This window comes from Mustela erminea, chromosome 7 (assembly GCF_009829155.1).
Source record: "Mustela erminea isolate mMusErm1 chromosome 7, mMusErm1.Pri, whole genome shotgun sequence".
In the NCBI taxonomy this organism is placed as follows: domain Eukaryota; kingdom Metazoa; phylum Chordata; class Mammalia; order Carnivora; family Mustelidae; genus Mustela; species Mustela erminea.
In genome coordinates, this window is record NC_045620.1 from 133464239 (window position 1) to 133481784 (window position 17546).

The 17546-nt window shown below is 55.7% G+C and overlaps 1 protein-coding gene across 2 annotated transcripts in view; it reads right to left on the reverse strand.

Moving 5' to 3' along the window:
* Window positions 1-10658, reverse strand: part of LPIN1 (lipin 1) — a 127478-nt gene extending 116820 nt beyond the window's left edge. For both annotated transcript variants that reach the window (XM_032353281.1, XM_032353280.1), the window contains exon 1: window positions 10505-10658. In XM_032353281.1, coding sequence (XP_032209172.1) covers window positions 10505-10582 — 78 coding nt within the window. In that variant the 5' untranslated portion in view covers window positions 10583-10658. The remainder of the gene's footprint in view (window positions 1-10504) is intronic.
* Window positions 10659-17546: the final 6888 nt, after the last annotated feature.

The window sequence follows — 17546 nt, forward strand, 5'->3', positions numbered from 1 at the left end:
TGTGATTCCAGAGGGTGAAGTGGGCCCTCCAGGGCATGGAGCCCTGGGGGGGCAGGGCATGAAGAGAGATGGAGGTTGGGGCTGAGCAGGAGACAGTTGGCTGGGGAGAAGCCAGGGAGCCTAAGATGGGCACCCCACCCCCCTCCTGAGCTCACCATCTCTGCAGCCTCACCAGGTGCCACATGCTTGTTCCAAGTACAGGGACGTTCTCACTGCCCGCCGGCGTTCCCGGTGGGGGAGTGCAGGTGCTGGAAAGCATGGTCAAGCTGCTTCCCTGGGGCCACAGGTGGCCCCAGAGCCCCTCGGCGGAGTGAATGAGAAGGACCCCTCTGGATGAACAGATTTCACAAAGGTGTCCTTCCTGCCGACGGTGCCAGCCAGCCTCAGTTCCAGAGCCCCACGGGTTTGGGGAGCGAAGTGTAGGTTGGCTTTCTGTCCCCACGAGCTCCTCAGCCGGTGTTCTGGACAGCCCACAGGCCTCCGGTTACCCTGCAGCAGCCCTGCCTCACCCTGGTTTTCCAAAACTGCCTGATGAATACAGCTCCACCTCCCAACCAAACGACAGTCGGAGAGGCTGCCTTCGAGCGGGCACCCCATGCCTGCGATTGCCCACGCAGCAGCTCGTGTGTCCTGCGGACAGCCCCAGGAGCATGGGGGCTGGTTGGCCCCAACATGAGAGCAGCCCTGCCCAGAGCCTCACGGTGAGCCTGGAACCCAGACCCCCCGCCCGTTCAAATTCTCCGTGCTCTTCTCCTGTTGAATACGATTCTACCCTGTCTTCATTCCAGGAACGACGAATTCTTCAGAAGTTCAAAGGCAACCGCCTCCTGGCTGAGGCTGCTACAGGAGAGTCACTTCCTTCTGCATCCTCCCGAGCCCCAGCTACAGACCCCCAAGAAGCAACATCAGCAGTCACATCCCCGTAACGTCAAGTTCTCGTGTCAGTCTTGTCTAAATGATATTTTTTTAATAGGTAATTGTGTTCCAAACTTCTGCTTATGAACGGCTTATATTTCTTATCAAATCCAAAAAGGATCTCAAGCAGCTTAGAAAGAAAAACACACCAGGTAATAGAAGTGTTTGAAAACAGATCAAAAGCGGTGCAACGGAGCAGGATTTGGAAGGGAGGGAGGGAACAGAGAATTAGTCCTGAAATCTGGACTCGGCCTTAGCCTGCAGATGAGCCCTGAAGGAAACTCTGACCTACCCGCCCCCACCCTCTCCCCGCCCGGCCAAGGGGGAGAGATGAGAAACGGGCTCTCCGCTCCAGGAGCTGGATCCCTGCACCCCTGCAGACGCACCTCCCGGCCGCACACCCCGTGACACACGTATCCGTGGGGCCCCGCGTGCGGGGACAGTAACAGGAGGACAGCATCGGAGCCCACGGGGCCTCGGGCATAGGCGTCGTCTCCTTCGCCCACAAGGGAGGGGTACGCTCTTCCCAGAGGGCATGCGCTCTGCTCAGGGCCTGGGCGGTGACCGTCCACCCCAATCCTGTGGCCTTTAAATCAGACCAGCTCACCCATAAAACACACCACACACCACTTGTCCTCCGGCCAATATCCAGCAGCCTCAGGCATTCGGGAGTAAGCCATCCGGGCCAGACACCCTGGCACCAGGCTGCCGCCTTCCCAGAGTCGATCTGTCCTAGCGTTCCGCTCTTCAGCTCCCATCGGGGACTTACTCCAGAGCCATCTCTAGGCTGCTCCTGGGGCCTACGTGAAGTGGGGTTCCTCCTTCTCCAAGTGCATCCCACCCACAATGGGCGGCGTGTCCCCAAAGGGCAGCCTGAAGGCTGTGGACAATCTCAGAGCTAAAATGGGACGAGGTGGGGGTCTGGGCACATCGGTGAAGACCAGACCAGGCCAAAACTCACCATCAGATGAGAACGCAGATGCGCTCACCTTGTCATTTCATTGTTTCACCTTCCTTCCACGAATGCCAACCACCTGCTGTGTGCCAGGGGCGGGCAGACCGGTCTTAACTCCGGCGAAAGTCAGTGCATGCAAGTTCCCAAAGGACGTTGATGGTTGGGAATGGAGGCCTCACTCCCAGCTGGGATTTCAAGGCAAAGCTGCATTTGGACAAGACCTTGACGGGTCAGCAGGCCACCAGTGGTGGCGATCCCTCCCCCAGGTTCTCTAGTAGCTGAGCATAAACTGTGAAAGAAGAAACGAGCTTGGATAAGCAGAGGTACAAGGAGAAAGCTTAAGGAACAAAAGGAGAAAAGAGAAGAGAAACAGAGGGAAACATCTGGAAAAAGCAGCAAGACCAAGTGTGTCCCCATTACAAGGGCAAAGAGAAGTTCAAAGAGAATTTATGTACTTTTCCTGCATGAAAGGTCAGCAAACTAGGATGTGGAGTCTTAGAAAACATGCCAAGGGCCCTCAGGGGGACTCAGTCTCCCCACCTGTGAAATGAGAGGCTGCATCAGGTCTGGGGTTCTTAACCTCTACCTCAGAGACTGAAGTTACATTTCTAGCCGAGGCCTTCCCTGCTTCCACTCGAAACACTCCTCACCCCTCCCCTGCCACCACGGGGATTACCACAACAGCCTCTGAATTGGTCCCACCAGCCAAGGGTCAGCAGCCTGGTCCCCATCATGGGTGCAGTACGCAACCCCCAGTTCCTCGCGACGGCCCTCCTGTCTCATTGGGTCAAGGCCAACGCACTGACCACGCGGCGGCAGGGAGCGCTAGTGGGGGGCTCTGACGTCATCTCCTTCTCTTCCCCTGTTCTCTCTGCTCCCACCACACTGCCTTTCCTGCAGTTTCAAAGCCTGGAAGCTTTGGCCCCAGGGCCTAGACACCTCCCATGTGCTCGACTCACTTCCTCGCCTGCTTCTCGGCTGTGCTCAAGTGTCACCTTCCCTGGGAGGTTGCCCTGACCTCTCCCTTAAAGCCATGTCTTCACCCATCTTGTCCCGCTCCCCCTGCTCAAGTCCCCCAAGCAGCCCCTTCTCCATCGGGCACACAGTCTACTTACTCATTTGCTCATTGTCTTCTCCGCTGCCTGCAATGTCAGCTCTAGGAGCGCCGGATACTTTTTGACTCAACCGCTGCTCCCCCTCCAGTGCCCAGAGGACACCTGCCACATAGCCGAAACTAGCCAGTATTCATCACCAGCAGGAACAAAGAAACGAAAAGACAAGAATCTTTTGTTCTTTTTGTTCCAGGGAGCGTAGTGGTAAATGTCAGCGGCAACGGACAGAAAGTTGTCAACTTCTTAATCTTAAGAAGGAAGGAAGGAGGGGCACCTGGGTGGCTCAGTTGGTTGACAGTCCGACTCTGGATCTCAGCTCAGGTCATGATCTTAGGGCCATGAGATCGAGCCCTGCATCGGGCTCCGCACTGGGCGTGGAGCCTGCTGGAGAGTTGCTCTCTCCCTCTCCCTCTGCACCACCCCCTGCTCTCTCTCTCTCTCAACAAAAACAAAAACGAAGGAAGAAAGGAAAGTGCATATACTTATAATCTTTTTCATAAAAGAAAAGTATTTTAACGTCCCTCAAATGGGAAATGCATTCTCTCACGATTAAGAATAATCTTTTCCAGGGCAAGGTCACATCGCATACGTGCCACCCAACACCGCTCCGCTCTTCCCCCTCTCCCCTCCCCACCAGGATCCCTGAAGACTTTGGCGCCAGCCCCGGCCCACCCCAGCTCTGCCCCCGCACCCCAGCTCAGTGTCTCGGTGCCTCCTCCCTGAACAAAAAGACAAGACGGCCATGTGCCCCGACTGGCCCTCGCTCCCACAGACGTGCCTGCTGACATCAGAGCATTCTTGGTTCTGGAAAAAGGCAGGAGCTCCAGCTCAGGAAGCCAGCTCAGACCCAGGGCCACCCCTCCGGTCACCGAGGGCCTGCATGACAGCAGCCTGCGGCTCACAAACTCTACCATCCCCACGGGGTCGTCAGTGCATTTATGTTTTCTGCACAGATCCTTCCAACACCTTTGTCATGCAGCTGCTGAGAGAAAACGACTATGGTGCACACCCCACCCCCTCTACCCACACAATAAGCTTGGCAAAGCAGGGTTGTCAGCCAAGGGTAAAAACGAAGAACCTTCTGTTCCCAGAGGTCCTTGCTCATGGCCGCTTAGGGAAGCCTGTGGTCCCTCCTCCCTCTCTGGCCAGGGCTGGAGCAGGTGGGGGCTCCGGGATGACCAGGGAGGCTGGGAGCAGCTTCGTCAAGGTCAGAAGCAGCTGCTGGAGCAGGTGCCGGGCGCCCTTGGAGGGGCCGCCCTGCCGGGATCTTGCCCCCGTCCGCGGAGCCGGCCGTGTGCACCTGTGGCTCTCCAAATCACCCGTCAGCCCAGACCGCTTGTTCTCACCTTCTTTCTTCCCAGCCCCCTTTCTCACCCTGTGGCTCAGCTCCAGGCCCCCCTGCCACCGCAAGCCAGCCTCCTGGGATACCTCACTGGGGTGGGGGGGGGGTCCACGCTCTGCACGCACCAGCCGTCCGTGTTCCCACCTCCCCGTGCGGAGCGCGCCCGCTCAGCCCCTTCTCCCGGGCTTTGGCCACATCGTTTCACGTTTTAGAATATCAGAACACAAAAATCAATGTGATTTCCATCACAGGATACACATTAGTTCGTGCAGTTTTCAGCTTGCTGCCTCTCCTTTAAATTCGACCCCATCTGCTTTCCTTCTATGGCGCGCACAGGGCCGAGAGCGCGCACCGCAGACACCCCAGAGTTAAACTGCATCTGGAGGGGCTCCACGGTTTGCAAAGTTCTGTGACTCACGTAACTCATTCGAGCCTCACAGGACGAGGCAGGGAAACTGAGTCTCTCAGCGAAGTGACCTTCTTCAAGGTCACATACCCAGTCATTTGGAATGGCAGGGCTGCACCCCGGCTTCCACACTCTGAGTCTACGGCTCTTGAACATCTCAGCACATTGCTTCTCAATCGTGCCAACACATGGGCCAAAAAAAAATACGTTTCTCGTTGGCAAAGAGTGGAGCCCTCGTTATATCCATACTTACAATTTAAATGCATTCAGTTATATATACTGTTGGTAAAACAGACAAGGAGGGAAATAAAAATAGTAATAATTTCAAGTGTGCGGGTCCTCATGCTGTTTTCACTGCGGGAGGTAACTCCCCAGAAAGTTCTCGAACGGAAAGTACAGAGCTGCCGTTTTCCCAACTCTCTCACTTTGTCGGCGGGTCTCATGGAGTAAACAGCTCACCCCGCCTTGTGAGTATAACGCTCAAGGACAGAGATCACATTGTGCCAGAAAGCCCCAGTGCCAGGTCTTGCAGAAGGAACAGAAATCTGCTCCAAGGCCCCAGAAATCAGGTCCATGTCGCCTCTGAGGCAACACCAGTTCCGTGCATACCGAACGCTTCACGGATTTTAACTCACTTAGTCTCGGGAAATCCATTTTGCAGATGAAGAAACGAGGCTGTGGAAGGTCCGTCACCGGCCAGGAGGCTCGAGAGCTTGGCTGTGAACCCCAACAGGGAGTCAGTTTAACCTCCTCCCCCAACCATCATTGCTGACGTGCCCAGGAACGGTGGCTGACGTGGACCCGCATCCTAACAGACTAGGGCCACGCACAGTTTCTCCCTGTTGTACTGACCTGAGATACTAATCTTTCCATGAAACACGTCACCACCATACAAAGCCCTCACCCAGCTCCAGCCCTGACCGGAGGGGTAGGGGAGGCGACTGGGATCCCTGAGTGACAGTGAGCAAGGACTTTCGGGAACAAGCTGGGGGTTAGGGGACTGCTCCAAAGCCAGGCACAGATGTGTCCTGAAAGGTACATGACAGGTAGGGTGATCATTCCACTCCAGACGCTTCTGAGAGCAAAAGGGGGTATGAGACATAATTATATCAGGATGACAGAGGCAGACCCGACTGACCCAGACCAACGTGGCTCTGCGCTCTGTGTTGTGGGGACACCAAGACGAAGACACCCTCGCAGCCCTCGGGAGCTCCCAGCTCAGCGGGAAAGAGGATACAGGTGAGTAAGGACTGAACAGAGCAGGCAGAGAGCACAAGGTGCTAGCAGCACTCAGATTTTAAAAGCGGTATCTGGGACTTTTCCCCCTGCAAATCCGATTTCATAAAAGGAAAACAAATCAGTGTCCATCAGAAACACGGGGTGAATAAAATGCAGGTGCTACCTCATGCACCTCAACGGCTCCATGAAATTTTGCAAAGATGGTGGCATCGGAACGGGGTCTCCAAGGACGAGCGGGACAGCAGTGCGCCGAGAAAGCGTCTCTGGGCGAGATGCGGAATGTACGCCGACAGCACTTTGCTGCAAGAAGTTACATCATAGAAAATACGATGATGAGGAATTCAGATTGGACCCAGTGATGGCTGGCTTTGTTTGGGCACCACCGAGGTTCATTTTAACTTCTGAATCTTCACTAGTGAGAGTCCCATGGGCCACAGGCGGGGCTGTACGACAGGGAGGTCGGTGGTTTCGCTGCTTGCAATGGCAGAGCAGCGCCTCCAGAGGGCACTCCGCACCCCCTACCGCTCCACCTGACCCAGGGAGGGAGGGAGGGGGGCCGGACGCTGGGCGGAGGAGCACGGCCGCCAGAGCTCTGCTTCCCGGGAGGGAGGGCTAAGAGGATTGCTTCCTATGGTTTTTCTCTCTGCCTCTGTCCCCCACCAACACACACTGGACTGGGAGGGATCGGGCCCACCGAGGCTCTTGACTGGGCTAACAGGGATTTCAGGTCAGCTGGGGCGTTGGGGAAAGGTGGACCCTCTCCCTGAGTCCATCTTTCTATGCCCTCAGCACTGTCGGAGGCTGGGGCCCCAGAAGTCCCAGAAAAAAAAAAGGCGCCCTGGGGGGTACTGTCTGGCCTCTGACTGGACCTCCAGTCAGCGTTGTCGACAGAGTCCAGGCAGCAAACAGGCTGTGGGCAGTTGACACCCAGATCCCAGCCCCAAGTCTATAGGGCCTGGAGGTGGCGGGATGGGTCTGGGTTCCTGACGGTCACCTCCCTGAACACCCAGCTCAGCCGACTGGCTCGGCACCTCGGGAGAAAGGGGCTCGATGAGCAGCCCTTGAGAACAGAGAACAGAGCCAAGAGAAGGAAGGGGAGGCCAGCTCTGGAGAAGCCTTGAATGCCGAGCTAAAACAGCTGGCTGAAGACCACAGTCCAAATTCTACTCCACAGGAGGAGACCCAGGGGTCCAGTGTACTTTTGTGTACTTCCTCCTACGTTGCTTACTAAGACGAGTGATCCCAGCGTCAATGATCTGATGTCTCTTCAACGTGATATCTGCAGCCCAACCTGCAACTACAGGCCACCTGAGTTCAGGTTTCATGTCATTACTTGTAATAGTTCCACCTACCACGTACCGACGAGTACTGTATTCTTAGGGCTCGTACGCCCCATCATACAGAGGAGAAAATTACGGCTCCAGGAAATCAAAACTTGAAAGTGACAAAACTGGGGCTTGAGCCCAGACCCTATGGCTCCTGTACACACACACACACACACACACACACAGTTTCACATCGGGTCCCACATATTTGGCCACTGCTGCTTGCATTCACAGCCTGGGTGCCTGACCAAGATGAGAAGCCCCACGCATTCCCCCCGCTCAGAAGAATTAAACTCCCCCCAATGGCCGGAGGAACAAAACCTGCAGACTTAGCTTGAGGAGCATGCCCTGTCCTCTCAAAAGGCAGCCTTCTTTCACGCTGAGCCCTCAGTCTAGAAGGCTCCAATGCCCCTGGCCCTCCCACCCCACCCCCTGTGCTCTGTTTATTGAAACCCTACTCTCCTCCAAGGCTTGGCTCTGATGCCAGCTTCTGAGACGCCTTTTCTGGCCCTGCCAGTTGGAGTTGCTCCTGATCTGTGCTCTTGTGAACTTGGCAGCCGGCAGAGAGCAGGCCCACCCACTCACATTCTGCCTTGACCTCCTGCTGGTCGAGACCAGGTCGCCCCCATCCCCCTGGGCCCCGCAGAGCTCGGCATATGCTCGGCGCCTGGCGATGAAGCCCACAGCCCTGGGAATGCTTACGGCCAATGCCACAGGTCGATGGCGCCAAGTTAACAGGTGTACCTGAGGACTCAGGGCTCTATCAGCTGCCCCTCCCCGGCCCCAGGAATGAAAGCACCCCACTATGGCTGGGGCACTTTTACCCTTCCCAGAAGCAGCCAGCCCAGCCTGGGCTCCCGGCCCTGGCCGCCGCAGCCCCCGCCTCTCCCGTCCCGCTCGGCCGGCTCTGCAGACTGCAGCCTCTGCCCCGCCACCCGCACGGCCGCCAGTCCACCTGAGTGTCTGCCTCAGCTTCCTGCTCTGCGTTCCAGTTCTGCTTTGCGGCAGCGTGACTTTGGACTTGGCCTTCCCTGCCGTCCAGAGGCTAGTCCGGGACTCCAGGTCCCCAGCAGCAGAAGGAGGCCAGGCCTCTCACCGGCACCGCCGGCTGGGTTCCTGGCATCCCCGGGCTGCAACGGCCCTCGGCACAGCAGGTCCAGTTCTTCCAGACGCTACAGAAGCCTGGGCTTGGGGCCCCTGCAGACCCTGCCTCTGGGGGCGGAGACCCTGCAGGAGCCAGGGCAGCAGCTCCAGGGTCCACCGGGGCTGTCACCGTCTCCTGCCAGAGAGGCCTCCCCAGGTCCCCACGTCGCAGGCAGAAAGTCACACAGCAGGCGCTAGGCAGCTCAGGGCTTTGACATCAAGCGCTCAGGGCAGGGTTGGGGCTAAGGGGGTACGGAATAAAAAAGGACAAGAAGTGGATTTGAAATTCTTTCTGTGGCTTAAGTAGAATGAGCCTTAGGGAACTGAAGTGTGACCTCTGTTTTACAAAGTCCCCAGGCTCCGTGAGCAGGGAATGACTGACATTTCACTATCTTATCTGCACCTTGCTAAATATTCTAGATCTCCTATAATGAACATGCTTTTATAATCAGAAGATATAACTAATAATCAAAACATATAAGCAACGAACGGATACTGTCAGAGCGTCCTCAGATCACAATGTCTGTCGAGTGCCCGGGACGCAAGAAGAGGGCTGTGCTGGCCCCAGGGGACCGGCTTCCTGTCCCCACCTCCCAGCGGCCCCCGGGCTCCTGTGGGCAAGTCCCAGCCTCACAGCCGGTTTCCTCGACTGTCAGATGGGAATGACAGAGTCTGCATGGGCTGTACAAGAGATCTCACAGTAACAAGCCGGGGGGGGGGGGGCGGTGGCGGAGACCAGGGGTCCCCATCATGGATGTGGGAGAGCATTATGGGGGAGCAGCGAAGCTCTCGCAGAAGACGGGGCTGCTCTGGGTGAGAGAGACGTTCCAGGAGTGGCAACAAGACACGGCTGTCTTAATCTCCAACTACCCCCACACCCAGTCTATTTAATCCGAGTGTGGGAGCTTTTGGTCTACACAGCACTCCTTGAGAGTGGCCCCGGTCCTGTCCTCAGCCTGTCCATGGGGAGAGGGTCAGCAACCAGCCTCGGGTAACTCTTCTGTCGGCATCTGTCCACAACTGGATGGAAAATACTCTCTCAAGGGGCCATTGGCAAATGGTGGCTGAGTCAGGAGCAGAAGCCGTGCCCCGTTTCCTGGTCGAGCACCCCCACGGCACTTCAGCCGGAGCACCCACAGTAAGTTCCCAGCAGGACTTGTTGCCCCTGGAGGGGAAGGAACCACCCTGAGGATGTACGTGCCCAGAGTGACAGGGACAGGTGCTTCAGGGAACCAGCAGCCTCATGGATGCCACACCCCTAACTCTATTTCCCTCGGAGGCAGAAAGCCCCAGCTCGCTCTGCTTCCAAGGCATGTGGAAACGTCCAGCACAACCCCAGCCTGTGCCGCTAAGGATAAGAAGCAGAGCGTCATGGCCAGATACCACTGGTTGGGGGTGGGGAGGTTCACACATTATCCTCATGGCAACCAAATCCCCAGTCCTCTGGAAGAAACAGCAAGTCATGAATTCTAAGTGAAGACACAGCCCAGTGCCTCCTTCCACTTGGGGTTATCTGAGCACCACCTGCTCCTGCGTAGAGGCTTAAACTTCTGAACCGAAGCCCTGGCATCTAGTGTGAGCTCCAAGAGGGCAGGACGGCACCATCTCTGGCTTTGGAGGCCGGTGGAGGCCTACAGCACACACATAACACAGCTCCACGTCACCAAATGACTGCACAAGGGCAGGTCACATCAACACTCGGGGCCTCTCCTTGCCCACATGCACTCCGAAGACAGCATGAGTGTCCAGCTCTCTGCCTGGCAGGCAGGAGGGCCTCAAAACACCCTGCACCCCTGCCTTGATGATCGAAGCAATCACTGTTCATTTTCCATCCAAGGCAGAGAAAAAAAAATCCTTTAAATTCTTGAGTAAATTCTAAAACCTCCTCTATAAATGTGGTCTCTACGTCACAGGAGCCCCTGGGGAACAGCTGGCCGCACCTCTTATTTGGAGAAATGTGATTGCCTCAATCCTAAGTGAGTGCCTCTGGGCACAGCCGGTCCCCACAGCCCCACCAGCACTCCCAGCGGGGGTTGCAGTGCCAGCATGCCAAGCCCTGGCGCTTACCCACGACCACGGTGAATCCGGGGAGCTCTTGCCCCGCGGGGGCTCCCAGGTAGACTCGCCACGGTCCTGCTCCTCCATGGCCTGGCCTGCGGGATGCCGGCTGTCTCCTCACCCAGCTCCAGAGATCAGTGACCCAACGCAGCAGCTGATTTCAGCCTCTCTCAGGAGGCTGGCGGGGTGAGGGGGGGGGTGGGGCGGGGGGGGGGCGGGGGGGGGGGGGGGCCGGGGACGGGGCCCAGAGCAGGCGGCTTCCCTTTACAGCCAGGAGCAGGGCCAAGTCACAAGGTTCAGGAAAAGAGCAGAGTGTTGAATTGCAAATCCTCTCCCACCTGGGGACTGGCTAGCAAACCACCAGACACCTCCTGTTTCCTGGAGGATGCAGAGATTCCCAGCACACGCCAGTTTGTGGGAACTTGGTGGAACCGGGGTGGGAGCCATGACCCCTGCCGGAGGCCACCTGTGCGCCCTATCCATTCTCTCCTCCCTGGTTCCAGTTAGATGGACTAACTTCCCCAGGGCACGCAGCTCTGAAGGGCAGAGGTGGGTGGCGGGGGAGGGGGAGCTGAGAGCCGCAGGCGTGGGAGGGACCAGCTCCCCGGCCGGCCGCAGTGTGGGAAGCAGCCGGTTCACATCCCCTCCACCCTGGTTCCCACCACCGCCTCAGGGATCCTTTCTCTAGGTTCCTCCAATCCCGCTTCTGTGAGTTGCCTGGACACACCTGGGGGAGTCAGGAAGCCTGGGTACCTGGAACCCCCCCCCCAGAGGCCACCGCTGTCCCCTCTCTCCCACGCAGCAGCAGCAGGCACAGCAACGGCTCACCTGTTTCGAATACCCCCCAAGCTGGAGTACTCCAACCGGGTTCTGCTACACGTCCACACCCACCCTATAAGGTTACAGACGTCACAGGGGAACTTGAAGAATGGCCTTGGGTCACAAAGCAGGAAGTGGCAAAGCAGGGCCAGGCTGACTTCAAATACAGTCCTGGAAACCTCCCAGGAGCCCTGGATTCACGGGGATGGGCTGGGCTCACGTGAGCCCCGGGCTCAGAGGGACCTGCGGCAGGGTGCGAGGGCGGGCTGTCATGGGGGCCGTTCCTGAGCAAGACGGGGGTGGAGGGTGCGCCGCAGAGACAGGTGCAGGGGCTCTGACCTAGTTTGACCAGGACCCTGAGATCCCACCCAGAGGCAGAGGGTGGCCCCCGAGAGCACAGCGGGGTAAAAGAAGGGGCTTTAGAATAACGACAACTCAGGTTCCTTGACTCGGCTCTTACCAGAGAGGGCCTCCCCCTCCAGGCTCTGCTCGTGTCCTCATGTCCCTGCAACGGGTGACGGGTGACCCTGACACTGAGGCCAACCACCTCCTGATGTCTCCCAGCCCTCAGGCCGATGTCTCCGAGCCCCGCTTCTGCAACCCCTCCGAGGCCAGGCCTTCTCTGCTTTCATGCTTCCCGGCTCCTTCTTATTCCCTCGGGAGAGGACCTGACCCGACAGAGCCCACCGGGGCTGGTGGGGAGAGAGAGGTTCAGAACACAGGACAGGTGTGTCCTATCTAATGCAAGGGGTGAAAGCGCCCCTCCCTTTATGGGTTCTGGGGGCAGTGGCTTCCCTGGGGGCTGCCTCTGGGGAGCTGCAGGACAGGATTCAATCCCAGGCTTCCTGCATCCGGGGCCCCGTGGTCCTGGCCCCCCTGCTGCCCCTGGCCCTGCTCACCCGGAGAAGCACAGAGAGTGCTGCCAAGGGAGCAAAGTGCACAACCTCAGGGCCAGGATCCCCCCGCCCCACACCGACCCCCTCCCATAATCTGAACGCCCCGAGTGTCTGTCGTTAGCTATAGGGGAGAAAATAGCACTTTGAGCCACTTCTCCTGAGCTGGGTCACCACCACTCTTACTATTTTTAATTCATGCTGTCGAGATATTTTAAGAACCTCATGACCAACAAAGGATAAGACTGTGAGTAATTATACCTGGTCATGTTTAGCATTTAGCCAGAAATCTGCGAAGGGACAGGACTGCACAGACAGGAGCTACTCTGAACACGGCAGGTCTGTGTCACAGCGTCGGTTAGAAGGACGCAGCCCTGCGGACACTCCGGGAGGAAGGAGCCAGGGCGGGGTCCTGGGAGCTCCGAGCTCACGCCCTGGCTGCTGGCAGTGCTGCTCCGAGGCCGGAATTCCGGCTGACATGTGTCTTGTTGCAAAGTCAGGCTGTTGAGAGCCAGCACTGGTCTGGCCAGTTCACCTAGAAGCGGGGACGTGAGCGCTGACAGGGCGCCCAGAAGCCACGGGTGACGCATAGACCTCACAGCCTGAGTCACACAGACCTGGGCTCTGGCTCTCACCCTCCCCTGAGCAGCAGTTGTGTCTCAAGGCAATTCCCTCAGCCCCTAAGGGCCTTTGTTTCCTTATCTGGGAAACAGGGACAAAAATAGAGCCTCTCCTCTTTGGGTTGTTGTAGGGGCACTTGAGGCCCTGTGCAGAGAGTGTTTGACACAATGCCTACCTGGGGTGGGTTGGACTCTCAAAAAGAAGCAGCAACTATCAATCCTCACAATAACTTTGATGTAGGCATTAATAGCCCCATTTTACAGATGAAGAAACTGAGCCTGTGTCTCTTGAGGACTCCTGTCAGCTCCTGACTCTCCATCAGTGCCGCAAGGGGCCATGGCCAGGACCAGCTGAATTTCCCCTGAGACACCTCCCCGGCCGTGTGCCCCCAGCTGTGAAGAATCCCCCAGCTGCCAGGCCAGAGTCGGCGAGGGTACTCGCTGACCCCCCAAGAACACTGGATCTTCCCATTCCCATTCTCCCTTAGCTCACGCCCTGCCCTCTTCCTGGAAACCCTTCCCATTCTCTCCTCCTTTTCAAATCTGTCTACTCTCTGGGCCCACGTCAGCCCTCCTTCCTCCAGGGAGCCCAGATCTGGGCACCCCATCATGAGTCTTCCATCCTTTGGCATTTAAGGGAAAGGATGAGGTCAAAACGGACATTCCTGAGCCCCTTCCATGGGCCTAGTGTTTGCTCACACATGCCTTCTCTAATCTTCAAGGTTTGCTCTTTCCCAGAAGAGGAGACAAGCTCAGAGAGGGTCCCCTGGCCAGGAGGAAGTGGAGAAAGTCCCCTCCTCCAACACGCAGAGCGTGACAGGGAGGGGGCTTACCTGTGAGTCTGCCTCACGTCACCCCAGCCACGGTGGGGACCCCTCCGGACAGAACTTTCTCCTCTTGGCTGCTCTTCGACTACACATTGGCAAGGACAAAGCCTGGGAAAAAAGTCACATCAGGTGGGTTTTTTTTTTTTTCCATTAATAAAATTAATTTTTCTAGAGTAGTTTAGGTTGATCTGCAAATTTGATCTGAAAGTACAGAGAGTTCTCATATACTGTGTTCCCACATAGACACACCTTCTCCACGATCATTGTCCCAGCACCTGATCAGCACAATTCTTAGAGCTGGTGAACCTACACGGACATCACTGTCACCCCAAGTCCACTGCTGACATGAGGGTTCATCACTGGTGTGGTGTGGTCTGTGGTTTCTACCTCTTCAGGAGCACACAGAGTGTTTCACGGCCCTAAAAATCCTCTGGACCCCACCTGTTCATCCCTCCTGCCCTCCGTGTCTTTCCCTGGTCTGAGAGCTCCTCTCTTTCTAGCGCTGACCGCTATTCCGTCGTCTGGAAGGACCACAGCCTGTTCGTCCGTTCCTCTATGGAAGAATGTCTGAGTCGCTCCCAAGTTTGGGCAGTTCTGACTACAGCTGCTACCATCCTCGGTATGCACGTAAGGTTTGTGTGTAGGCACAAGTTTCCAACTCCTTTGGGTAAAGACCAAGGAGCATAATCTCTGGAATATATGGTAAGAGTATGTTCAGCTCTGTAAGAAACCGCCAAACTGTCTTCCAAAGTGGCTGCACCATTCGGCATCCCCCAGTGGTGCACGAACGTTCCTGCTGCTCCCAGCCTCGTCAGCCTGGGGCACTGTCAGGGTTCCAGACTTCGCCGTCCTATCAGAGATGTAGTGGTACCTCGTGGTGGTTGTAATTTGCATCTCCCTGATTCCTTAGGATGTGAGCATCTTCTCCTATGTTTGCTTGTGTGTCTTCTTTGCTGAGGTGTCTACAAAGGTCTTTGGCCCATTTTTTAACTGAGTTGTTGGTTTTCTTATATTTGAGCTTGAAGGGTTCTGTGCATATTTTGGATAAGAGTCCTTTATCATATACATACGCTAGATCCATCAAGGTCCCAGGAGAAAACAGACAGGACGCTTGAGCTGAGTCCTTATGGAAGCCCATCCAGGAGACTGTTGACAAGATATGGGCAGACCTGAGGAAGACCGCCAGGGGGCAGTGAGAAGACCAGCACCAGCCAGAGGAGGGGCCAAGGCCAGCCTGGGCTGGGGAAAGGAGAAGGGGGCGGGGCCTGAGCCCAGGTGTAGATTGCAGGGGATCACCCCCAAAAGAGTCCACATCCTAATCCCCAGAACCTATGTCTATGTAACATCCTAGAGGTCACATTACATGGCAAAGAGAAATTAAGGTTGCTGGTTGGCTGGGCTTAAAATGGGGATGATTATCTCCAAACAATCACCTGAGTAGTCGCCCCAGACCGTCCTGTAGCTTTGCCACTGCAGAGCTTGGAACACACCTGTCACCACTGCCTGTCACCGAAATCTCTATCCTTGTTGTGTATATGAGGTGGGTCCAATATAATCACAGGGTCTTTAAAAGAAGAAGGGGGAGGCAGGAGAGAGGCAGAAACAGCAGCATAGGAGCGATCTGGCATGACCTTGCTGACTTGGAGAAGGAGGAGACCACAAGTCAATGGCGCCGGCAGCTTGCAGCAACCAGAAGGCAAGGACACAGGTTCTCTGGTAGGGCTTCCAGAAGGAACACACCCTACCCTGCCAACACCTTCATGGTAGCCCCACCAGACCTGTATTTCTGATCTACTGAACTGCGAGACACTTACTTTGCATCGTCTGAAGCCACCTGACAGCAGACACGGAAGGCGAGCGCACAAAGTAGCTGGAGGCAAACCCTGCAGGGGTTTGGGTGGAGGGTGCCAAGGGTGGGGGCCAGTCCGTGGTAATCCGGGGGGGGGGAGGGTGAATAGAACAATACTTTCATCTCTCTCCTTCCCCTTTCTCATTGTCACCATGTGCTGAACCCAAGAGGAAGCCAGAGAACTCAGGGCAGAGCTGAGAAGAATGAAAAACAGATATGGGAATGCATAATGAAAGAGATGTGTGTGTATATGTGTGTGTGTGTGTGTGTACGTGCCTGCCTAGCTCTCTCGCTTACCCACACACTCTGTGGTTGCTGTGAAGGTAAACTCTGTTTCTCTGAGTCAGAAAATCACACCGTGACTCAATCCTGGAGTGAGGGAAACAGGCATTAACTCTTCTTTTTTAAGGTTCAAGTAGCAAATAATCTCTCCAGGTCATCAGTTGGCTCTAGGACCCATAGGGACTGGAAGCTATGTTAGCACAGCGAAGTACTACAAACTGAGAGGCTCCAATAACAGAAATTCAGTTGCTCACAGTTCTGGAGGCTGGAAGTGATGAAGGTGCCAACTGATTCGGCTCCTGCTGAGAACTCTCTCCCTGGCGAGCATCTCACCGTGTCCTCAGATGGCGGAGAGAGAGGGAGTTCTCTGGTACCACCGCTTGCAAGGACACTAATCCTATGGGAGCAGGGCCCCACCCTTCTGACCTCATTTAACCCTAAATACTTCCTTACTCCTAATACAGTCACACAGGGGTGTAGGCTTCAGCATATGAATTGGGGGTAGGGGGTCATAAAGTAGTACATAGCAGAAGCCCTTTTGATTGTATCTTGCTTATAACAGGCAAGAAATTCAGGAATCTGGGCACATAAAGCAAGCAAAGGGTCTTGGCCTCAGACACCCTAGGTTCTGGCCAGGAAGCCTTGTTAATACTTTACATGATTGACCTGACAGCCCAAAACATCATCTCTCCATCTCTGGTGTCCCTGGGCTCAGAGTGCTGACCTTCTGCATACATGGTGGGTCTCTCTAGCACTGACTGGTTCTGAGTTACTGGCTGCATATTTCGAGATGAAATCATTTAGCCTGGCCTGGGGCCCAACGAGAGAGCCAAGATTTTGATTCTAACATTGACACGGAAGATATCAGGGATCAGAGTCTTCCAAGACAGACCGAAACCAGTCTTAACACAAATGATGTTTTGTTTCTATTCCGAGGCTAAGTTAGGTTCATATGAGGATGGAAGAAGCAAGCTCTAGGCCCAGAGCATCCACACACGGATATACTCTCTGAGGAGAGTTTCAGGTTAGAAGGACTGCAAATGAGATATACAAACAGAGGGCACGTCGGTCACTCTGCTGTGGTCCCCTGGGTGAAGAGAGAAATTGTGAGCACTCTGACATGGCCACAGGGGGAACCCACGGGGGAGTCAATGGGGCTGATTCCTCCTCACTTCCACATTAACTGCATTTTGCAGGCTGCCTCTGACCTGACTGGAGGGTCTCATCCATCAAAGACACCAAGGAAACTCTCCTCTTTCTACATGACAGAGGACGCTTACCTAGAGCGGTCCTAAAATGGCGGCAATACCTCGTTCACCTCCTGGATAGCCCCATCAGTGCCACAAGTGAAAAACCAAGAACCGCTCCCTTTGTCTTTGAGCTTCTCTAACATGTAGCAGTTAAGGTTGGACTCCCATAGAGACAGCCCGGGGACCCCAGTCCTGAAGACTCCTGTCTGCTCAGTGCTCTAACACACAGGAGTAAGAGGCTGATGGCTCGCCGGAGACATACATAGTGAACGGCAGTGCTGAGACTCCTAGACACCTGTCCTGATCCTAGACACCTGTCCTGATCCCAAACCCACTGTCCTCTCCACTGTTCCATCCTAGACCTTGGGAGACGGAGTACTTGGAGAAGTTCTCCGAAGGGAAGCAGGAACTCGTCTTTTTCCAAATCCTACAGGACTTACTGAGTTACACGAAACCCAGTAAAGAGTTAAAAATTTATTAATACACATCTCTTGCTTCAAAGAAAATTTGT